The sequence below is a fragment of the Macaca mulatta genome, chromosome 2 (assembly GCF_049350105.2).
Source record: "Macaca mulatta isolate MMU2019108-1 chromosome 2, T2T-MMU8v2.0, whole genome shotgun sequence".
Taxonomy (NCBI): domain Eukaryota; kingdom Metazoa; phylum Chordata; class Mammalia; order Primates; family Cercopithecidae; genus Macaca; species Macaca mulatta.
In genome coordinates, this window is record NC_133407.1 from 107590296 (window position 1) to 107616232 (window position 25937).

The following is a 25937-nucleotide window of genomic DNA, read 5'->3' on the forward strand; positions in this document are numbered from 1 at the left end:
GTGTTCAAACGATTCTCCTGCCTCAGCCTCCCGAATGGCTGGGATTACAGGCGTGCGCCAACACGCCTGGCTAATTTTGTATTCTTAGTAGAGACAGGGTTTCTTCATGTTGGTCAGGCTGGTCTTGAACTCCCAACCTCAGGTGATCCACCCACCTTGGCCTCCCAAAGTGCTGGGATTACAGGCATGAGCCACCACACCCAGCCACCTTTAATTCTTTTAAGTGAGAGATGGCAGTTCTTATTTTGTACCTCCACTAGTAGGTTGTTTTTTTTTTTTTAATTGCTCTTGATTCATAATATTTTACATATTTATGGGGTATATGTGACATTTTGTTACATCCATGTGTGTGATTTTTATACATCTATGCATGTAGTGAAACATCATATACCCCATAAATATGTAAAATTTATTGTTATACATCCACATAGTTTACATTTATAGATATAACAAAATATCATATATACCCCATAAATATGTAAAATATTGTGAATCAAGATTTTAAAAAATGATCAATCAAGTCAGGGTATTTGGTGTATCCATCACCTTGAGTGTTTAACATTTCTATATGTTGGGAACATTTCAAATTCTCTCTTCTAGCTACTTTGAAATACACAGTACATTGTTGCTAACTGTAGTCATCCTACACTGCTATCAAACATTAGAACTTATACCTTCTAACTGTATGTTTATACTATTTGACCAACCACTCTTTTTCCCCCTCCTACCTACACATTCTTCCCAGCCTCTGAATCTATCATCCTACTATCTACCTCAATGAAATCAACTTTTTTGGCTCCCACATAAAAGTGAGAATATGGTGTATGTGTCTTTGTGCCTGCTTATTACCACTTAACATAATGACCTCCAGTTCATCCATATTGCTGCAGACTACATGATTTCATTATTTTTTATGACCAAATAATATTCCATTGTGTGTATATACCACATTTTCTTTATTCATTGATCTATTGATGGACACTTGGGTCAATTCCATCTTTGCTATTGTGAATACTGCTGGAATAAACATGTGAGTACAGGTATCCTTTTAATTTACTGATTTTTTTTTCTTTGGATAAATACCCAGTAGTGGGAGTGCTGGATCATATGGTAGTTTTAGTTTTTTAAGAAATCTCCATACTGTTTTCCACAGAGGCTGCACTAATTTACATTCCTACCAACAGTGTATAAGAGTTCTTTTTCTCTGCATCCTCACCAACATTTGTTATTTTCTGTCTTCTTAGTAATAGGCACTCTAACTGGGGTAAGGTAATATCTTACTGTAGTTTAGATTTGCGTTTCCCTGATACATGGTAATGTTGAGCATTCTTTCATATACCTGTTAGCCATTTGTATGTCTTCTCTTGAGAAATGTCTGTTCATGTCATTTGCCTACTTTTTAATGAGATTATTTGCTTTTTTTACTGTTGAATTGTTTGAGTTCCTTGTATATTCTGGATATTAGTCCTCTGTCACATGAATAGTTTGCAGATATTTTCTTTCATTCAACAGGTTCTCTTCACTCTGTTTGCTGTGCAGAAGCTTTTTGGTTTAATATAGTCCCATTTGTCTTGTTTTTTGTTTTGTTGTCTGTGCTTTTGTAGCTTTTGCCATAAAATCTTTGCCTAGACCAATGTCCTGTAGTATCTCCCCTGTGTTTTCTCCTATGGTTTTAGGTGTTAAGTTTTAATCCATCTTGAGTTGATTTTGTGTATGGTGAGAGATAGGGATTCAGTTTCATTCTTCTGGATATGGATATCTTAATTTTCCCAGCACCACTTATTGAAGAGGGTCCTTTTCTTAATGTATGTTCTTGGTGCCTTTGTCAAAAATCAGTTGGCTGTAAATACATAAATTTACTTCTGGATTCTCTGTTCTATTCCATTGGTCTGTAGGTCTGTTTTTATATCAATACCATGCTTTTTTGTTTACTGTATCCTTATAATCCAATGTATTTTGAAGTGAGGTAGTGTAATGCCTCCAGCTTTGTTCTTTTTCTTTCAGAATCGCTTTACCTATTCTGGCTCTTTTTTGGTTCCCTGTGAATTTTAGGATGTTTTTCTATGTGAAAAATGACATTGGTATTTTAATAGAGATTACATTGAATCTGTAGATTGCTTTGGGCAGTTTTTTTTTTTTTTTTTTTTTTTTTTTGGATGGAGTCTCGCCCTGTTGCCAGGCTGGAGGGCAAGTGGCGAGATCTCAGCTCACTGCAACCTCCACCTCCTGGGTTCAAGCAATTCTCCTGCCTCAGCCTCCTGAGTAGCTGGCACTACAGCCACATGCCACCATTTTTAGTAGAGACAGGTTTCACCTTGTTGGCCAGGATGGTCTTGCTCTCCTGACTTCGTGATCTGCCCACCTCAGCCTCCCAAAGTGCTGGGATTACAGGCATAAGCCACCACACCTGGCCCAGTATGGTCATTTTAAAGACATTAATCCTTCTTATTTATAAGCTTGGGATGTCTTTCCATTTATTAATGTCCTCTTCAGTCTCTTTCATCAGTGCCTTGTGGTTTTCCTTGTAGAGATCTTTTACCTCCTTGGGTAAATTTATTCCTAGGTTTTTTTGGTAACTTTTATAATTGGGAATACCTTCTTGATTTCTCTCTCAGCTATTTCCTTATTGGTATATAGAAACACTGTTAATTTTTGTATTTTGATTTTGTATCCTGCAACTTTACTGATTTATTAATCAGATCTAAGAGTTTTCTGGTGTATTCTTTAGTTATTTTTAAATATAAAATCATATCAGTAGCAAAGAGTGACAATTTGACTTCTCTAACTTGGATGCCTTTTATTTCTTTCTCTTTCCTGCTTGCTCTGGCCAGGACTTCTGGTACTATGTTGAATAGGATTGGTGAAAGTAGGCATCCTTGTCTTGGTCATTCAGTATGACGTTAGCTGCAGGTTTGCCTTATATGGTTGAGAGAGTTTGGATATTTGTCCCTGCCCAAATCTCACATTGAATTGTAATCTGCAATCCTGGAGGTGGGGCCTGGTGGGAGATGTTTGGGTGATGAGGATGGATCCTTCATGTCGTGGTGCTTTCTTCACTGTAGTGAGTTCTCATGAGATCTGGTCATTTAAAAGTGTGTGGCACCTTCCGCTCCACTCTCTTTTGCTCTCTTGTTCCTGCTTTCACCATGTGATGTGTCTGCTCCACCTTCACCTTCTGCGATGATTGTAAACTTTCTTAGGCCTCCCTAGAAACTGAGCAGATGCCAGCACCGTGCTTCCTGTAAAGCCTGCAGAACCATGGGCCAATTAAACATCTTTTCTTTATAAATTACCCAGTCTCAGATATTTCTTTATAGCAATGCAAGAATGACCTAATAATACAATGACCTTTATTATATTGAGGTATATTCCTCCTATGCCTAGTTTATTGAGGTTTTTATCATGAAGGATATTGAATTTTATTAAATGCTTTTTCTGCATTTATTGAGATGACCATGTGGTTTTTGTCCTTCATTCTGTTAATGTGATGTATCATGTTTATTTATTTGTGTGTGTTGTGCCAAACTTACATTCCTAGAATAAATCCAACTTGATCATGATGTATTTTTTTTTTATGTACTGCTAGATTCGGTTTGCTAATATTTTGTTGAGAATTTTTGAGTCTGTGTTTATCAGGGGTATTGACCTATAGTTTTTACTGTTGTTGTAGCCTTGTCTGGTTTTGTTATCAGAGTAATGCTGGCGTCATAGAATGAGTTAGGGACCATTCCTTTCTCTTCCATTTTTTGGAATAGTTTGAGGAAAATTGGTATTAGTTCTTCTTCGAAAGTTTGGAATTCAGCAGTGAAGTCATCTGGTCCTGGACTTTTTTTTTGTTCAGAGTTTTCATTAAAGATGCAATCTCATTACTTGTTTTTGATCTGTTCAGGTTTTCTGTTTCTTCCTAATTCAATCTCAGTAGGTTGTATGTGTCCAGGAATTTATCCATTTCCTCTAGATTTTCTACTTTTTCATGTATAGTTAGTTGTTCATAATAGTCTCTGATGATCTTTTTATATTTCCATAGTATCCATTGTAAAGTCTGCATTTTCATTTCAGATTTTGTTTATTTGGGTCTTTTCTTTATCTTGATTAGTCTAGCTAGCAGTTTATCAATTTTGTTTATCATTTTGAGAAAACAAGTTTTCATTGTGTTGACCCTCCTTTTTTTTTTTCTTTTTTTGTCTCTATTTTGTTTAGCCCCACTCTGATCTTATTTCTTTCCTTCTACTAGTTTTGGGTTTGGTTTGTTCTTGCTTTTCTAGTTTCTTGAGATGCATTGTTAGAGTGATTATTTGAAATCTTTCTACTTTTTTAACATAGGTGTTTAATGCTATAAACTTCCCTTCTAGAATAGTTGTTGCTGTATCTCATATATTTTGGTATTTTGTTTTCTCATTGCTTCAAGAAATTTTTGCATTTTCTTCTCAATTTCTTTCTTGACCTGATGGTCATTCAGGAGCATGTTGTTTAGTTTCCATGTATTTGCAGTTTCCAGAGTTCCTCTTGTTATTGATTTCTAGTTCTATTTTATTGTATCTGAGAAGATACTTGATATGATTTTGATTTTTTTAATTGCTGATTCGTTTTGTATTCTAACATATGGTCTAAAAAATGTTCATGTGCTGATGAAAAGAATGTGTGTTCTGTAGCTGTTGGATGAAATGTTCTGTAAATGTCTGTTAGGTCCTTTGATTTAATGTGCAGTTTGAATCTAGTGTTTCTTTGTTAGTTTTCTGTCTAGATGTTCTGTCTAATGCTAACAGTAGGGTGTTTAAGTCTCCAACTATTATTGTATTGGAGTCTGTCCCTCCCTTTAGATCTAATAATATTTGCTTTATGTGTCTGGGTGCTGCATTGATAGATGCATGTATTTTAAGTTGTTATATCCTGTTGCTGAATTGATACATTTGTCTTTAAATAAAGACTTTATCTTTTTTGTTATTTTTTTACTTAAAGTCTGTTTTATCTGATAAGTATAGCTGCTCCTGCTTGCTTTTGGCTTTTGTTTGCATGGAATATCTTTTTCCATCCCTTTACTTTCAATCTAATGTGTCTTTACAGGTGAGATGAGTTTCTGGTAAGGAGCATATCATTGGATCATGTTTAATCCATTTAGCCAATCTATATCTTTTAAGTGGAAAGTTTAATTCCTTTACATTCAAGGTTATTATTGACATGTAAGGGCTTATTCCTGTCATCTTATTAATTGATATCTGGCTGTTTTGTATATCCTTTGTTTCTTTCTTTCTCTCTTACTGCTTATCTGTAGTGCTAACATTTTATTCTTTTCTCTTTCTTGTTTGTATGCTCTGCTTTATCAGTGGTGTTTATGTTTGCATGATGGTAGATATCATTCTTTTCACTTCTAGGTGTAGGATTCCCTTAAGCGTTTCTTGTAGGGCTGGTATAGTGGTGATGAACTCCCTCAGCTTTTGCTTTTCTGGGAAAGACTTTCTCTTTATTTATGAAGGCTAACTTTGCTGAGTATAATATCAATTAATATCCATATTTTCTTTTAGCATACTTTAGATGCATCATCCTATTCTCTCCTGGTCTGTAAGGTTTCTGCTGAGAAATCCACTGTTAGTCTGATGGAGATTTCTTTATAAGTGACTAGATGCTTTTTTTTTTTCCTTTCCTTTCCTTTTTTTTTTTTTTTTTTTTTTTTTTTGAGACAGGGTCTTTCTCTGTTGCCCAGGCTGGAGTGCAGTGGTGTGATCTCAGCTCGCTGCAACTTCTGCCTCCTGGGCTCGGGTGATCCTCCCACCTCAGCCTCCCAAGCAGCTGGGACTACAGGCACATGTCACCATGCCCAGCTAATTTTTCTGTTTTTAGTAGAGATGGGGTTTCACCATGTTGCCCAGGCTGGTCTCTAACACCTAGACTCAAGCAATCCACCCGTCTTGGCCTTCCAAAGTGCTGAGATTACAGGCATGAGCTACTGTACGCAGCCTGTTCTTTTTCAAAAGTTGTTTTAGCAGTCCACAGCAGTGATGGTTGCAAACAATAGAATTTGTCCTTCTGGTATGTGAAAATGTGTAGCCATCTTTCTGCTGGGGGTGTGGCTGGGTCACTGCTATTGGCTCCCACAGCCACAGCAGCTGCAGCTGCAGGCCAGGAATGTCAGTGGGGCTCCAGGGATTTTTCACTCGGCACCAGGGCAGGGCACAATCTGTGGGGGCTGGGCTCCCAACATGGCACCAGGGTGTTGTTAATTAGCAGCTTTTTTAGCAGCTACTTAGGACTTAGTAGTTTGTGGGACTCAGCATGAGCTCTTCCTCTCTGGAGCAGTGCTTTTCCAGGCAACCCCCCTACATTAGTCTCAGGACCCACAAGGGCCAAGGGACTCTGTCATGGCTAGGATTATAGGAGTTTTCAGCCAGAGTGTGGGCCACTGGGAGTCTGTCATTTACACTTTCTTTGTATTAGGGAGCCTCTCTAACTCCACTAGTAGGTTTTGATCCTGCTGAGATTCTTTCTCTGTATAAGACAAACTAAGCAAATGCATTTTCTTCTACCTTTTAGCAAAATCTCACTGAAATGCATTCATCCATTTGGCTCATCATGCCATCCCTTCTCCACTGAAATGGGTGGTCCAAGGCCAGGTCTTCAGGCATTTAATACCCACCGCAATGCTATGGTAGTCAGAAACTCCTTTTCACCCTCTTAAAAGTATCTTTTGAGAAATAGAATTTCTTCATTTTTATAGTCCAATTTTTCAGTTTTCTTTTGTGCTGTTAACTTTTTGCATCCTATTGAAGATCTTTACCAAGATCATGAAGATGTTCTCCTACGTTTTTCCTTTAAAAGTTTGTTTTACCTTTTGCAGAATCAAATCATCTAGAATTGATTTTTGTTTATGATATAAGAAGAGAATCAAGATACAGTTTTTTCCCATGTGGATCTTCAGGTGACACATTACCGTTTATCAAAAAGACCATCTTTTCCCCACTACACTACAATGATACCATGTTATAAATCAGCTGACTGTATATGAGTGGGTCTGTTTCTGGGCTTTCTGTTCTAATACATTGGTCAGTGTGTTTATCCTTGCACCGGGAAATGGTTATTTATAAAATAACATAAGATTTTTGTAATGAATTAAATATGTACTTCAAATCTGTGAGTTAACCAAACATCAGCTTCTTTATTCCAATCCTTTGAGATCATTTAAAAATTTCAATATAAGCAAAAAGATAGGATTGAAATGTGTATAGTTCTTACAGAATATTTAAAAAAAAGGTAATTTTACATTTTTCATGACTTTTGCAGGTTTGCATGGATGTGTTTAAGAAATATATAAATATCAATGAACTGTGTTTGCTACAGCGTGCAGGTATGAAACAAATAATTCATATAAAGCTATTAATGTGTGGATATTAAGTAATGTGCTATTGTTTGAAAATAGTTTAAAAGTAAATTCAGTAATTTGTAAGTTTGAAAACGGAATGCCTTACCCAAGAGTGGCTCTGTTGGCCTAAGAAAGGATTGAAAATAAATGAGATATTTTGGTTAATAAAAAAAAAATTTACCTAATACTGTAATTCCCTTACACACTAATATTTTCATGACTTACAAATTTTATTTACAAGTGTAAGATGGAGAAAATGGTATTGTTAATTAGTCTTTAACTCTATCTAAAGGGACTTTTCAGAAGCTGACTCTTTCCTATTTCTTCTTCCTTCTTCTCTTTTTACATTTACCTCTTGTAGCCAGTGTACCATCCAGTGAGTTCTGTGCAGTTCCGTATACATACCAGGCTGTGTTCAAACTTCAAGGCTACTATTACCACTTCTCTCTGTTAGAGATGCCTCTAGTTCCATCCCATTTCCTCATGGCAAAGGAAAGGCTATTCGGCCTTCAAGGCTAGGTCATAGGAAATAGGATTGGCTATTTGGCCTTCAAGGCTAGGTCATAGGAAATAGGATTACCTCCTCTATTAGGCCCTTATCTGATTCCACAACCCCATCCCATTCTTTGCCACCTTCTCCCCATACTAATAGTGAGCTGCAAGAGGACAGAGACCATGCTTAATTTATTTGTATTTGTCACCCTGACACAACCACCAAAGCCACATAGTAGATGTGGTAATAGAGCACTTTCACTTCATATATTTCTGCTTGAGATCTCATTCTGCTAAAAACAAAGTCTCTGACAGGTTTATTGTTTTGTTTTGCTGGTGATATCATCTCCCCAAGGATTAGAGGAAACACCTCATGGAATTGCTAGTCTGAACTTAATGTAACTGTAACAAAGAAGTAGCAGTTAAGGTGAAGTAATAGGTACCTATATGGGAGTATACTTGTAACCTGAGGGATTTATCCATATCTAACCTATATAGTTTCATAGGTTAGATATGGATGAAATTTTAAATTCCAGAAATAATCCCATAACATGAGATGTGGAAGAAAAGAGGATGTCGTGAAAAAGATGCAGAACTCCCAAAAATATAAGTCTGACTGTATAAAGATCCAACATGGCTACAGGAAAAATCCATCTGAATTTTGCTTTAAAACAATGAATAGAGAACAAAAGTAAGAGCCTGTAGCAAAGAATAAATGTAGAAAGTTGTCAAGAACCTGTGGAAATTTTTTGGTTTAAAAATAAAAACTTAGTGGGAAATAATAGATAGCTCAGAATAGACCTGATATATATGAGGGGTTTAGTGTTTACAAAGACCATAGGATTTGAGACAAGAGGAATCACTTTGAAAATGATAAGATAACTAGATAGCAACTTAAAGAGGCTCTGAATACCACTGGTATAAATAAGTTATGGATTTAGCTACTCAGGCTCTACAGAGAGGCCTCAGGAACCATTTTGGTGCACAAGGGGAGGGAGCTGAGTCATTGGACCCCCCCCCCAACTCCCTGTTTAACTATAGTTTCTTGTTTATCTATTTTATATTTAAATTTCCACATAAAATTCTTTTGAGAAGTTTTTAAATTTTAAGTTTCCATTTAGAAATTTTAAATTTACAAAAATCTGTGAAAATAGAAATAATACAAACAATAGTCATATCCTTTATCATTTTCATTTGTTCACTCTCTCCTTCCTTCCATATATGTGTGTATATACATATGTGCATGGCCATTCACACACACACGTTTTTCCCTGAACCACTTGAAGTTAAGTTGCACATATCATGGCCCTTTACCACCAAATACTTTAATGCATATTTCTGAAAAACAGGCTATACTTTTATATAACCATGGCACATTTATCCACATTAGTAAATTTAACATGAGTACAATAGTTTTGTCTAATCTATTACTTATATTCAAATTTTGTCACTTGACCCGATGATGGCCTTTTGTAGCATTTTTCCCTCTAGTTTAGGATCCAGTCCAGGATCAGGTGTGCATTTAGTTGTCATGACTCTTTAGCCTCCTTTAATCTAGAACATTTCCACCATCTGTCTTGGACATTTTGGGAGTATGTATATGATAAAATATACATAAAATTTACTATTTTAAACATTTTTAAGTGTACAATTCACTGCCATATTAAGTACATTCGTTATGTGTAACCATCACCATTATCCATTCCTAGAACTTTCTCATCCCAAACAGAAACGTTGTATGCATTAAACAATAACTCCTCATTACCCTCATTCTCAGCCCTTGATAACCTCTAATCTACTTTCTGGCCCTATGCATTTGTCTATTCTAGGTATTTCATATAAGTAAAATTACACAATATTTGTCCTTTTGTGTCTGGATTATTTCACTTAGCATAGTGTCCTCAAGGTTTATCCATATTATAACATGTATCAGAATTTTCTTCCTTTTTAAGGCTGATATCCTGTTGTATGAATATACCAAATTTTGTTTATATATTCATTTGTTGATGGACACTTGGTTGTTTTTTCCTTTTGGGTATTAAAGTAATGTTGCCGTGAACTTTGGCATACAAGTATCTACTTGAGTCCTTGCTTTCCGTTCTTTCGGGTATATACCTAAGAGTAAAACTATAGGTCCTGTTTTATCTGTTTTATATTTGAATTTCCACATAAAATTTCCCTTTCCAGAAGTTTTATGGCCAAAAACATTTTAAAACAACGCATTTAGCATATACCAGAATGAATCAATGAAGTACAGCAATTAGCAATTCAGTAGAAAAAAAGTCTTTTAAATCAGATTTTTAGAAAGATGACGATTTCTGTGGTTTAATCAAAGGGAGTATAAATGATATAAATTTGATCACATAAATTTGAACTAAAAAGCTATTATCTTCAATATTTTAGATTTGCCACTGGTAATATACAAAAATATTCCAATATATAAGAATAATGAGTCCAATCAGCTATTTAGAAAGACATGAATATTGTTTCTTCTTTTGAAAATTAGAAACATTTCAAGAGGAAATTCCAGTGGTTAATGATTCACTAGAATTGTGCATTCCTAACCAAAGAAAGGAGTAAAAGTACCTGATTCTGGTGAATAATTGGTAAAGTAGCATTATGAATTGACAAACGTTTTAAGAAAGCAATGTAGGCTGGGTGCAGTGGCTCACACCTGTAATCTCAGCACTCTGGGAGCCTGAGGTGGGTGAATTGCTTGAGTCCAGGAGTTTAGACCGGCCTGGGCAAAATGGTAAAACCCCATCTCTACAAAAATATATTTTAAAAATTAGCCAGGCATGGTGGTGCACGCCTATAGTCCCAACTACTCGGGAGGCTGAGGTGGGAAGATCGCTTGAGCCCAGGAGGCAGAGGTTGCAGTGAGCCAAGATCATAACACTGCACTCCAGCCCTGGGTGACAGAGCAAGACCATGTCTCAAAAATAAATAAATAAAATAAAAGACAATACAGCAGTTTGTGTCAAAACGTATTAAAAATGTTCAGTTTCCACCCAACAGTTTAACAAGAAGGTATCATTATTCGTTTTTGTTTTTTTGAGAAGGAGTCTCCCACTGTCGCCCAGGCTGGAGTACAGTAGCACGATCTTGGCTCACTGCAACCTCCGTCTCCTGAGTTCACGCGATTCTCCTGCCTCAGTCTCCCTGAGTAGCTGTGACTACAGGCCTGCGCCACCATACCCGGCTAATTTTTTTATTTTTAGCAGAGACAAGGTTTCACCATGTTGGCCAGGCTGGTCTCAAACTCTTGACCTCAGGTGATCCACCCACCTCAGCCTCCCAAAGTGCTGGAATTACAGGCGTGAGCCACCACGCCCAGCTGAGAGGATCATTATTTTCAATGCAGAAAATATATTAACAGTTTAAAAATAACTTAATGAGGCCAGGCGCGGTGACTCATATCTATAATTCCAGCACTTTGGGAGGCCGAGGCAGGCAGATCACCTGAGGTCAGAAGTTCAAGACCAGCCTGGCCCACATGGTCAAATGCTGTCTCTACTAAAAGTGCAAAAAAAAAAAACTAACCAGGCATGGTGGTGCATGCCTGTAATCCCAGCTACTTGGGAGGCTAAGGCAGGAGAGTCACTTGAACCTGGAAGGTAGAGGTTGCAGTAAGCCAAGATCATGCCACTGCACTCCAGTCTAGGTGACAGAATGATACTGTCTCAAAAAAATAAATAACTTAATGACACAAAGGAGGAAGGTTGCATGTCAATTAGTGGACTATTTACATGCTGGCTAACATAGATTAACTGCAGCTTTTGAATGTCTGCAATTTAGGTTTATTAATAAGCTATAATAACACTGAGTTTACCATTTTATCAGTTGATCTGCTTCTGTATAGGCAACTATATAAATACTGCCAAAAGTATAGCAGCAATAATTTATCTGTATATGCTCAGGGAAAATAATTGTAGTATATAAAAAAGCTTTACAAGAAATTTGAATATTATACCATATTATTAAAGTTTTAAAACTTTAACATTAATTTTTCACTTGTGCCACTGAACTTTGTCAATAGCTACTGGCTTTCCCAAACAACACCAGGTAATCCAGCTAGTAATAAATATTTCTAATAGAAATAATTAACACAAAATAAAACCAAAAGTATTTTTACTAAGGCAGTTAAGGCATACAGATTTTAACCTGCGAAATTCTGGAATGAAGAAAAAAATGATCAATGAAAGAATCCCAATTTAAATAATTTTAGTGAAATCAGTGGGGAAAAATTGGAAACATCATGTCACATAGAAAATTAAGGATTTGGATGGGCATGAAGAAAGTACTTTCTCAAAGAAAACTAATCAGCGTTGTTGTAATTTTTAGTAGAATGTTCCACAGTCACAAACTGAAATCAAAAATATCCCCATCCATGACAAGGCAGGGAGAAATTAAAAATAATGTCAACATGTTAGTGGGTTTAAAGCAACAAGAATGGGTATGTGTCAAAACAGTCTGCGTCCATCACCAAACTATACAACTTCACATCTGTACCAGGGCTACTGCCTCAAGACTGCCTGGGAACTTGACTCTCTAGGAGTTCATATTGACAGTATGATATATGGGAATGGCAGTTTAGACCTATTCTTTGCAGGCAGCGCATGAGTTACTCCATACTGAACATGCTTGGTTGACTTCAAATATTATTGCCATTTTGACTTTTGCTTTAATTTTCATCCACTATTTCTAATACTAGAACTGTACCTTTCAAGAATTTACATTGAATTCATATTATTTTATCTTTATATATAGAAAAATTATTGAATTTAAGAAATACGGATATCTGACACAGCAAATGACGTTAGTATATATATTTTCATTTTCAGTAAACGTATTTATGGAGTACTACAGAAAGTTTCCCCCAGGTATATACTTTGATTTACAAGTGCTAAATGATCTTCTAAATTCTTTACTCAAACATTGTTTATTGAAAGAAGTATTTCAGATAGTGAACCTCAGCATAATGGTTAAAATGCTGGTAAGTAGCCTGAAAATATATGTTATTTTAATATTTTATGTTAATTTCTCTGTTATTCATTATTTGAATTTAGCAGTTGAATTTCTGTGTTTGTTGAATACTTCCTAGAAACCACTTGTGTTTTTCAACATAAATGAGTTTGAGAAATTTAAGGTGTACTAAAAGAAGATCTGAAAATGAGTGTAATTTTTTTGTTTTATCCAGCCTTCTCTGAAAATATTACTAAACATATTTGAGCATGTGGCAACTATGAAATTAAGGAATGCTGTACCTGCTTTAATTGATATCTTTTGCAAGGTATGGTTTTATTTTCTTTTATTCTCTGATGGCAAGTAACCAAGAAAATAATTGTTTCCATGTATACGCTTGAGCTGCCTTTTATTCACATTCTGGATGCCAAAGAATTCTATTTCCAGAAGTATTCTTTTTCTCTTGAAATAGGGTTTATAAAAATATACTCTAGTGGCTGATAAGCCTTCCCCTTAAATTAGTTTCAAACATTCAGATTATTGCTTTTTGATGTATGAATTGTCTTCATCTCTACTTGAAAAGGATGATTAAATGAAATTTTCTTTCTCTAAAAGAATTGAGATCATTTACAACAGAAATAAACCAAAAAAGACTGACAAAAATATAAAATTCAACTTTTGTTAAATACTTCCTAATATTTGATACTTAATCATCTACTTCAGAATAGGCCTGGTAGGAAAACTACTGGTTTTCTTTCAGAAGCAACATTGGAAGAACTCTAGCAGAAAAACAGATATTTGAGTGAATACCTCAGATTTCACATTATAAAACTTGACAATTGCTTGCCTAGAAATGTTTTGAATCAAAAGTTACTGATCGCCGGGCACGGTGGCTCATGCCTGTAATCCCAGCACTTAGGGAGGCCGAGGCGGGCAGATCACAGGGTCAGGAGTTCAGGACCAGCCTGACCAACATGGTGAAACCCCATCTCTACTAAAAACACACAAAAAATTAGCCAGGCATGGTGGTGCACACCTGTAATCCCAGCTACTCGGGAGGCTAAGGCAGGAGAATTGCGTGAAGCTGGAGGGCAGAGGTTGCAGTGAGCCAAGATTGCGCCATAACCTAGGCAACAGGGGGGCAAAACTCCGTCTCAAAAGAAAAAAAACAAAAAAAGTTGCTGATAACCCATAGAGGTTGTAGAAAATCTCAGTAAGGATTCCATAAATTGTCTGATACTGAATAACTTGACTTTCTGCAAAATGTACCCCTCAGTGACTGTCTAAATAAAATTACCCTTAGTGGAGAATATCTATCAAAGACAATGATTTTCATTTTTGCATGGCTAATATGGAACCATCATTTCTGGAAGTTGTTTAAAACCAGTATCAATTTCCCTCTTAAGACTATTTCAGGGTTCAGTAGTAACACCATAATATCATCATGGAGAAAGATGCTTTTCCTCCTCTTTATCCTGGTGTACCATACTCCATGTATTTAGCATAAATATCACTGAGAAAAGATAATTAACATCTTATTTTTGTCCTGCCTTAGATTGTTACCTAGTGTGTTACAAAACAATTTATATTTACTCTGGTTTTTGAGCAGTGTTAAAGGGCAGAGTTTTTAAAGCATGTCAGTTACCAGATAACTGATTTGTTCTTTTGCAGGTTTGTTTATAGTTGGCCTTGTTCATTTAGTCAAAAGTCACTGCAAGGTCAGTGAATACAGTTAGACCACCAGTGACCCTTTCAAATGTTGTAGAGCATAACAGTAAAAAAAATCATTATGCCCACTCCTTTACTTCATGATGTTTGGAAAACTATTTGTTAAGGTAGTGGATTGGTAGGTGTAGGAGAGGAGCTATTTTCCTCTTTTAAGATAAAATTGAGTATGCTCTGAATCTAGAGGAGCTAATAGAGCTTAAGGATTAGAACCTAATCTTTAGAACAGACTTTAAACAGTCATTTTTACAGGATTTTTTACCAAAATTGTTTTTAGTTAAAATTGTTTAATAACATGGCTTAGGGTAGCATTTCTAGGACCCATTCAAAGGGGGCCTAGTACCACTAAATTTGAGACCGTTTTCCTTGGAGTTCAAAGGTGGGAAAAATCTCTTAGCAGCTTGTTACTATTATCCTTCACTAAAAGAAATTCTATCTCAAAATATATAATTGTAAGTTCTAACAGCCAAATTACAGCATCTCACATTATACCTTGAAACAGGTAGCTTCTCCACTTACCCCGGTATTGTTTTGTTATCCTACACCAAATTCTTACTTCCTAGTACTCCCTTCAGATCTATACTGGAGACAAAGCATACATTCTCTCAAACATTCAAAATATATTTTGATATTTAAGTAATTTCTTAAAGGGAATTTTTCTGAAAACCAGAATAAAACCATAGAAAATTCTCAGCAAAAATATTGCTCAGAGAATTTCAAACACCACTCAGTTGAGTCATTCTTAACTCTCTAAATCCTAGTCCAGGGTAGCTAGTCATAATACCTTCGAGGTATTATGGAGGTATTGGAGGACCTAGTCATAATACCTTTGAACCAAGGTCAAGAGGATCATTTGAGCTGGGGCAGCTAATAAGACTGCCAGCTCACAACCTTGTACCTTCCCGCTTTTCCAGGATAATGTCATGTAGAAGAGCTGTCAGAAAAGGCCTGCCTCTCATTCATCCATTCTCACACTGGAAGTATCCAGATATTCCCTTGTTGGTTCTCTTCATTAGAGTTGAGGCTCATGAAGAAGACAGGAAATGAGTCATATGTGAATGACAGATAAAAATCTTTGAATTGACTTTTTTTAATTAAATTCTATATTACATGTGGGCAGTTAATCCACCTGAGTGATTAATTTATCAAGGAATCACTGATTCTTCTCTGGCCACAGCCCTGTGTGAGGCACAGGAACAATACTTCTCAGGAAGTTTGCAATCAGGGATGAGGTATGAATACCAGTCCTAGACTAAAAGACAGACTGAGTACTAAATAAGAGGTATATATGATAAAGTGGTTGAGATAACTTAGAGAACAGGAAGAAAATTCAAACACTTAACATTTTCATTTTTGCTTTAAATTCTTATCTTTTTGTGATTCTGTGCCTCAATTTTTTTTAATGAGTTTTATTCCGTTTGTCTCCATGTTTCACTTCTTCCATCAGTGTCTTAGTTGTTTCACACACATTGGCTCCTCAATTCTGTCACATTTTTGTAAGAATAACCACTCTTTCTTTTCTCTTCTACAGCTTGTTGAAGCCGGGATGGTGCTTGACCCAGAGCACTTTAACTATATTGTTAAGCTCTTATATCAAGTACAAGCTTCCAAACAAGAAATAACTGCAGTTCTGGAAATGAAATCCAGGTGAGAAAAATCATTATTATTTATGCCAAAATATATGTGTCTTGGTGGGGACTTATAAAAGCTGAAGGAAAAGTTCTAATAACTGTTTGTACGCCCATTTAGATAGTTACCTGTCATAAACCCTTTTCCCATCTCTTGGCTATGCCCTACTTTAGTCAAGCTGCCTCTGGCTAGCCTCACCTCATTTTTCTCAGTACTTCATTTCCTCTCAACGTCCTGCTCATTCAGTGTAAAAAGAGTATCTTTTCTGATGAACATCGATGCAAAAATCCTCAATAAAATACTGGCAACCCAAATCCAGCAGCACATCAAAAAGCTTATCCACCATGATCAAGTGGGCTTCATCCCTGAGATGCAGGGGATTCAACATACGCAAATCAATAAACGTAATCCAGCATATAAACAGAACCAAAGACAAAAACCACGTGATTATCTCAATAGATGCAGAAAAGGCCTTTGACAAAATTCAACAGCCTTTCGTGCTAAAAACTCTCAATAAATTCAGTATTGATGGAATATATCTCAAAATAATAAGAGCTATTTATGACAAACCCACAGCCAATATCATACTCAATGGGCAAAAACTGGAAGCATTCCCTTTGAAAACTGGCACAAGACAGAGATGCCCTCTCTCACCACTCCTATTCAACATAGTGTTGGAAGTTCTGGCTAGGGCAATCAGGCAAGAGAAAGAAATAAAGAGTATTCAGTTAGGAAAAGAAGAAGTCAAATTGTCCCTGTTTGCAGATGACATGATTGTATATTTAGAAAACCCCATCGTCTCAGGCCAAAATCTCCTTAAGCTGATAAGAAACTTCAGCAAAGTCTCAGGATAAAAAATCAATGTGCAAAAATCACAAGCATTGTTATACACCAGTAACAGACAAACAGAGAGCCAAATCATGAATGAACTCCCATTCACAATAGCTTCAAAGAGAATAAAATACCTTGGAATCCAACTTACAAGGGATGTGAAGGACCTCTTCAAGGAGAACTACAAACCACTGCTCAGTGAAATAAAAGAGGACACAAACAAATGAAAGAACATTCCATGCTCATGAATAGGAAGAATCAATATTGTGAAAATGGCCATATTGCCCAAGATAATTTATAGATTCAATGCCATCCCCATTAAGCTACCAATGACTTTCTTCACAGAATTGGAAAAAACTGCTTTAAAGTTCATATGGAATCAAAAAAGAGCCCGCATTGCCAAGACAATCCTAAGTCAAAAGAACAAAGCTGGAGGCATCACGCTACCTGACTTCAAACTATACTACAAGGCTACAGTAACCAAAACAGCATGGTGCTGGTACCAAAACAGAGATATAGACCAATGAAACAGAGCAGAGCCCTCAGAAGTAATACCACACATCTATAGCCATCTGATCTTTGACAAACCTGACAAAAACAAGAAATGGGGAAAGGATTCCCTATTTAATAAATGGTGCTGGGAAAATTGGCTAGCCATAAGTAGAAAGCTGAAACTGGATTCTTCCTTATTCCTTACACAAAAATTAATTCAAGATGGATTAGAGACTTAAATGTTAGACCTAATACCATAAAAACCCTAGAAGAAAACCTAGGTAATACCATTCAGGATATAGGCATGGGCAAGGACTTCACGTCTAAAACACCAAAAGCAACGGCAACAAAAGCCAAAATTGACAAATGGGATCTAATTAAACTAAAGAGCTTCTGCACAGTAAAAGAACTACCATCAGAGTGAACAGGCAACTTACAGAATGGGAGAAAATGTTTGCAATCTACTCATCTGACAAACGTTTAATATCCAGAACCTACAAAGAACTCAAACAAATTTACAAGAAAAAAAAAAAACCATCAAAAAGTGGGCAAAGGATATGAACAGACATTTCTCAAAAGAAGACATTTATACAGCCAACAGACACATGAAAAAATGCTCATCATCACTGGCCATCAGAGAAATGCAAATCAAAACCACAATGAGATACCATCTCACACCAGTTAGAATGGCAATCATTAAAAAGTCAGGAAACAACAGGTTCTGGAGAGAATGTGGAGAAATAGGAACACTTTTACACTGTTGGTGGGATTGTAAACTAGTTCAACCATTGTGGAAAACAGTATGGCCATTCCTCAAGGATCTAGAACTAGAAATACCATATGACCCAGCCATCCCATTACTGGGTATATACCCAAAGGATTATAAATCATGCTGCTATAAAGACACATGCACACGTATGTTTATTGTGGGACTATTCACAATAGCAAAGACTTGGAATCAACCCAAATGTCCATCAGTGACAGATTGGATTAAGAAAATGTGGCACATATGCACCATGGAATACTATGCAGTCATAAAAAAGGATGAGTTCATGTCCTTTGTAGGGACATGGATGCAGCTGGAAACCATCATTGTCAGCAAACTATCACAAGAACAGAAAACCAAACACCGCATATTCTCACTCATAGGTGGGAATTGAACAATGAGATCACTTGGACACGGAAAGGGGAACGTCACACACCAGGGCCTATTGTCGGGAGGGGGAAGGGGGGAGGGGATGGCATTGGGAGTTATACCTGATGTAAATGACGAGTTGATGGGTGCTGACGACTTGATGGGTGCAGCACACCAACATGGCACATGTATACATGTGTAACAAACCTGCACGTTGTGCACATGTACCCTAGAACTTAAAGTATAATAAAAAAAAAAGAGTGTCTTATATCTTCTGTTTCACCACTTAATTACACCTAATGTACTCTCTTATATGTGTACAAATTACCTTAATTCTTTTTTCTATTTGACTCACTTTTTGTTGTTATCTTAATAAAATACTTTAGTGCCCCTACTTTATTTACTTTCTCAATTCAGCTCATGGGCCTCCAAAGACCTTTAAAAAAAAAAAAATCTGGGCACGGTGGCTCATGCCTGTAATCCCAGCACTTTGTGAGGCTGAAGCGGGTGGATCACAAGGTCAGGAGTTCAAGACCAATCTGACCAACATGGTGAAACCCCGTCTCTACTAAAAATACAAAAATTAGCTGAGCGTGGTCGTGCGCGCCTGTAATCCCAGCTACTCAGGAGGCTGAGGCAGGAGAATCACTTGAATCCAGGAGGCGGAGGTTACAGTGAGCCGAGATCATGCCACTCCCTGAGCGACAGAGTGAGACTCCGTCTCAAAAAAAAAAAAAAAAACAACAAACTCTCACAACTATACAAGTAGTACCCAAGTAGTACCATAATATACCAAGAAAAAGGAAAGTCACGACTTAAAAAAAAAATTAAAGTATAACATACATAGAAAAAATATATAAATTATGTGTTTAAATGAATCATAACTTTTTAAATGTAATTAGATTTGATAAAGATCAAATCAACTACTGAAATGCTTCAGAATGTCCAGAAATCTCCAATATGGAGCTTCCATTGCTATTTTTATCTCATTTCTCATTATCCTGTAATGCAAAGGTTTCCAAACTTTCTTGGTTCTGTGTCCCTAGGCCAAAAGAAAGGTATTAACTGTCCCATTTATCAACTAGTTAGGTCCAAACAAGTTAATAGTAGTAATTTGTTCAGTGTCTGACAGATGTCAGCCTGAAAACTTAAAACTTAAAATAACCTGTGGTGTCCTGGTGAGTTTGCCATTGTGCCCTAGATGCCTCGGTGCAGTTAAAAGAATTGCAGCTCTAAGTAATACTACTTCCCTTCAATCACTAGCATTGAAATTCATTTGAGTTTTCCAAGTTCTATGATTTTTTAAATTTAATTACTGGTAATTAACAATATTCATGTTTTCCATGAAAATTGTAACACTGTTTAGGCTAAATAGATTTTGAGTACTACCTAGGAAACAAATTTTTTGTAAGAAAAGTATAATTCATCGAGCATATAGTTCTGGAGTCTAATTTGGTTTTAAGTAGGGTGCATTGATGTTGTCTTCCAATCATTGAGTTTATTCTTCCCCAGAGCGATATGTGAAAAACTTTTCCCATTTTGGGCAGTGGCAGCTATGGCAGAGAGCTCACATGACTAACAGATGTTAATCTCCCACCAGATTCAGTAGCAGTTGCACAGGGAAAGTGTATGCATCAAGGCTCAAGAGAATAGCAGTATCTGGTGCCCTGAATAGCTACTGAACTTCACCATTCATGCAATGATTGACAGCAGACCCTGTTAGTATATAGGAAGACCCCAGAACAATCCAGCTTTTCACTTTTTTTATTGATGCATAATAGTTGTATATGTTTACAGAGTACATGAGTTTTAATGATACATGTATACAATGTATAATGATCAAATCAGGGTAACCGGGATATTCATCACCTCAAACATTTATCATTTCTTTGTATTAGGGACATTCCAGAGCTTCTCTTCTGGTTATTTGAAATATGCTGTACATATTTAACTGTAGTCCTGTTAACTGTAGTTGCCCTATTGTGCTTTCAAACACAAGCAACACAATCATGAATATTCTTAGTCTATTTTATAGTATATAACTTTGAAAATTGTATCTTTATACCCTCTGCCCCTTTCTGTGCTCACACTTCAAACCATTATAGTTATGTGCCCCATAATGATGTTTTGGTTAATGATGGACCACGTATACCATAGTGATCCCACAAAATTAAAATGGGGCTGAAATATTCCTATCTCATAGGGACATCTTAGCTGTTGTAATCTCAGAGCACAATGCACTACTTGTACATTTGTAGTGATACTAGTGTAAACAAACTTACTGTGCTGCCAGTCATATAAAAGTATAGCACATACAACTATGTGCAGTATATAATATTTGATAATGATAATAAATTAGTGTTAGTGGTCTATGTATTTGCTGTACTTTATTATTATTTTAGAGTGTACTCCTACTTATATATTTTTAAAGTTAAGTGTAAAACAGATTCAGGCAGGTCCTCCAGAAAGTATTCCAGAAGTAGGCATTATTATCATAGGAGATGACAGCTCCGTACATGTGATTGACCCATAGACCTTCCAGAGAGACAAGATGTAGAGGTGGAAGACAGTGATATTGATGATCCTTATTCTCTGTAGGCCTAGGCTAGTGCGTGTATTTGTGTCTTAGTTTTTAACAAAACAGTTTACAAAGTAAACAGATAAAAATAAAAATTTTCAAAAACAGAAAAAAGTTTATAGAATAAGGATATAGAGAACATGTTTGTGTTTCTGTTTTAAGCTGGGTGTTATTACAAAAGAGTCAAAAAGTTTAAATACAATTTGTAAAGTTACAGTAAATTAAAGTTAACATTGAAGAAAGAAAAACTTTTTTTCTAAATTAAGTGTAGCCTAAGTATATAGTATTTGTAAAGTCTACAGTTTGTGTTACAGTTGCCTACAGTATTCAGTACAATAACATGCTGTACAGGTTGGTAGCCTAGGGGCAACAGGCTATATCATATAGCCTAGGTGAATAGTAGGCTGTACCATCTAGGTTTGTGTGAGTACACCCTTATGGTGATCACACAAAGATGAAATCAGGTAAAGACACATTTCTGAGGACATATCCCCAGCCGGGTGCAGTGGCTCACGCCTGTAATCCCAGCACTTTGGGAGGCTGAGGCAGGTGGATCACCTGAGGTTGGGAGTTTGAGACTAGCCTGGACAACATGTGAAACATGTTTTAGAATTCCATTCTGATTAGCTATAGTTTTTTAGCATCTCTTTTTGTATATACATATTTTTAGTTGTTGCTCTAGTACACTTACCTGTTGACTCAGCAATCCCAATTCTACAAATGTACCCTGAAAATACACCTCTGTCAATACAAACATATGCACACCCAAGGTTATTCATTGCAGCATTGTTTATACTTGCAAAATATTAGGAACAATATAAATACCAATACAGTAGACGAATAATATAGTATATCCACACAATCAAGCCATAAAAAATGAAGAATTTCTCTATGAATTTATTTAGAGTGATATCCAAGATACACTGTTTGTGTAAATGTTCTAAATACAATAATTAAAGGATTGCAGTTGGCAGAATACATATAAAAGTATAACTATATGCCCTTTATAAGAAATTAACTTCCATTATAAGGATATAGGTAGTTGAAACAATATACCATGCAAACATTAGTTTGAAAAGGAGCATGAGTGATTACATTAATAACAAATTAAATAGACTTCAGAGCAAAGAAAATTACAATTACAAAGAGGGACACTACATAATAAGATGATCAATACGCCAAGAAAACATAGCAGTTATAAAGTATATGCACCAAAAAAACAGCTTCAAAATACATGAAACAAAATTATAGAATTGAAAGGAGAAATGGACAAATCTATAATTATAGTTGGGGACTTCAATATCCCTCTCTCAATAATTGATAGAAATACTAGGAAATCAGCAAGGATGTAGAACTAAATACCACCATCAATCAACAGGATTTAATAGACATTTATAGAACACTGTACCCCAAAACAACAGAATACATATTCTTTTCAGCATCTATGGAACATTCAGCAAGGTAGACCATATCCTGGATCATAAACCTCAAAAAATTTAAAACAATTAAAACTATACAGAGTACATTATTTGACTGTAATAGAATCAAACTGGAAATCAACAATGGAGGTATAATAGGAAAATCTCCAAACACTTGGAAATTAAACAACACACTTCTCTATAATCCACATGTGAAGAGAAAGTCTCAAAACTAAGTGAACTGTTAGAACTGAATAAAAATGAAAATAAATCACAACTTGGGGATGCAGATAAAGCAATCCTGAGAGGAAAATCCGTTACACAATATTCTAAGCTCCCACCTCACAAAACAAGGAAAAATAAGAGCAAAATAAACTCAAAGCAAGCATAAGAAAGGCAATAAAGGTAAGAATATGAATCAATGAAGCCAAAAACAAAAAGTAAATCAATGAAACAAAAAGCTGTTTCTTTGAAAAGATCAATAAAATTAACAAGCCTCTTAGCAAGACTAAAAAAAAAGCAGACATGAAGACATGAATTACCAGGAATGAGACCAGGGTTATCAGTGCAGTTACTGCAGCTGTTAAAGTGATAATAAGGGATTGCCTTGAGCAACTTGACATAAACTCAGCAACATAGATGAAATGGAGCAAGTCCTTAAAAACCACAAAAAAACAAAGTTGATGCAATATAAACTAGATCATCTAAATAGTCTTATAACTATGGAAGAAATTTAGTCCATCATTTAAAAGCTTCCAAAAAAGACATTTCAAGGGCAAGATAGTTTCATTGGACAATTCTTCCAGTCATTCAAAGAAGAATCAGCATGGATTTATGCAGTCTCTTCCAGAAAACATAAAGGAGGGAACATTTACCAGCATATTTTGATACCAGTGTTACCCAGACACAAAAACCAGACACACAGAATACCCAAAAAAAAAAGAAAAGAAAACTACGGCCGGACACGGTGACTCACACCTGTAATCCCAGCACTTTGAGAAGCCGAGGCGGGTGGATCACCTGAGGTCAGGAGTTTGAGGCCAGCCTGACCAACATGGTGAAACCCCATCTCTACTAAAAATACAAAATTAGCTGGGCATGGTGGTGCATGCCTATAATCCCAGCTACTTGATAGGCTAAGGCAGGAGAATCCCTTGAACCTGGGAGGCGGAGGTTGCAGTGAGCCGAGATTGGACCATTGCACTCCAGCCTGGACAAAAGTGAAAGTCTGTCTCAAAAAAAAAAAAAAAAAGGAAAATAAAATAAAATTACAAATTAGTGTTATCTCTCCTGAGCTTTGATGCAGAAATTCTCAGTAAAATATTACCATATTGAATCCAGGAATTTGTAAAAAGAATTGTACACCATGACCAAATAGGGTTTATTCCAAGAATGCAAAGATGGTTCAATATTTGAAAATCAATCAGCATAATTCATCATATCTACAGTATAAGAAGAAAAGCCACATGATTATTCAGTTCAGAAAATCATTTGACAAAATGCAGTATCCATGCATTATTTTTAAAACTCAGCAAATTATGAATAAAGGAAGAAATTCTTTAACTTCACAAAGAGTATCTGTAAGAAACCTACAGCAAATATTATATTTAGATGAAAGACTGGATGCTTCTTCCTAAGATTGGGAACATGGCAAGGATATTCACTGATACCACTCTCATTCAACATACTATGATAAATCTTAGCCAGTGTAAGGCAAGAAATGGAAATAGCTAGCATACAGATTGGAAGTAAAGAAATAAAACTGTCCATATTTGCAGATGACATTTTCTACATATATGCCAAGGAATGTACCAAAAAACAAAACAAAACAAAACACTCTCCTAGAACTAATGACTGCAGCAAGGTTGCAGCATAAACATCAACAAAAAAATCAACCATATTTCTATATACTGAAAACGAACTAGAGAAACCAACATTTAAAACAATATCTTTACAATGGCTAAAAACAAAAATTAGGTAAAAATCTGACTGAACACATGCTAAACTTATATGCTGAAAGTTACAAAATGCTGATGAAAGAAACTGAAGAATTAAATAAATAGACATACTACATTCATGGATTGGGAAACTTAATAAAAGTGTCAGTTCTCCGAAATTTCATCCATTGGTTTAACTCAATTCCTACCAGAATCCCTCCGGCAAAATTTTTTTGTAGATATAAAAACATATATTCTAAAATTTATGTACAAAGGTAAAAGAACTAGAACAGCTAAGACAACTTTTAAAAAAAAGAATAGGCTGGATGCAGTGGCTCACACCTGTAATCACAGCACTTTGGGAGGGCGAGGCAGGCAGATTACTTAAGCCCAGGAGTTCAAGGCCAGCCTGGGCAACATGGTGAAACCCCATCTCTACAAAAAATTAGCTGGGCATAGTGTCACACACCTGTAGTCCCAGCTACTTGGGAGGCTGAGGTGGGAGGATCACTTGAGCCCCAGAGTTAGAGGCTGCAGTGAGCCGTGATTGCACCACTGCACTCCAGCCTGGGTGACAGATAGAGTCCCTGTCTCAAAAAAGAAAAAAAGAATAGGATAAAGTAAAAGGATTCACTCTACTTAATGTTTTAAGACGTACTAACAGTAATCAAGTAATTAAGAAAGTGTGTTATTGTATGGAGGGAGAGACACATAAATCAAAGGAACAGAGAGAATCCAGAAATAAACCACTACTAATACGTTCAATTGATTTTATAAGGTACAAAAGCAATTTTATGGAAGAAAGCTAGTTTTTAAACAAATGATGCTAGAGCAATTGAACAGCCATAGTAAAAAACAAAAAACTTTGACCCAAACCCTACACCTTATACAAAAATTAATTCAAAATGAATCATGAATTTAAACAAAAAACTATAAAACTTTTACGAAAAAATAGGGGAAAATTTGGAAACCTCTCTCTATATAACATATATTATATATAATATATTACATATATTATGTAATACATATACATTGTACATCTATTATATATTGTATAATATATAATATATTGTATATATATTATATATAATATATATAATTATATAAAACATATATATGTTTTTTTTTTCTTTCCCCAAGACGGAGTCTTGCTCTGTCACCCAGGCTGGAGTGCAGTGGCACAATCTCAGCTTACTGCAACCTCCACCTCCTGGGTTCAAGTTACTCTCCTGCCTCAGCCTCCTGGGTAGTGGGATTACAGATGTGTGCGACCATGCACAGCTAATTTTTGTATTTTTAGTAGAGACGGGATTTCACCATGTTAGCCAGGCTGATCTCAAACTCCTGACCTCATGGTCCACCTACCTCGGCCTCCCAAACT

At 36.0% G+C, this 25937-nt stretch overlaps 1 protein-coding gene across 1 annotated transcript in view; it reads left to right on the forward strand.

Annotated features, from left to right (window-relative positions):
* The window catches only part of TOPAZ1 (testis and ovary specific TOPAZ 1), a 90799-nt gene that overhangs the window by 32748 nt on the left and 32114 nt on the right, over positions 1-25937 (forward strand). The window contains exons 9-12 of the mRNA XM_077992268.1: positions 7276-7339; positions 12691-12842; positions 13047-13139; positions 16068-16183. Of these exons, the coding sequence (XP_077848394.1) occupies positions 7276-7339; positions 12691-12842; positions 13047-13139; positions 16068-16183 (425 nt within the window). The remainder of the gene's footprint in view (positions 1-7275; positions 7340-12690; positions 12843-13046; positions 13140-16067; positions 16184-25937) is intronic.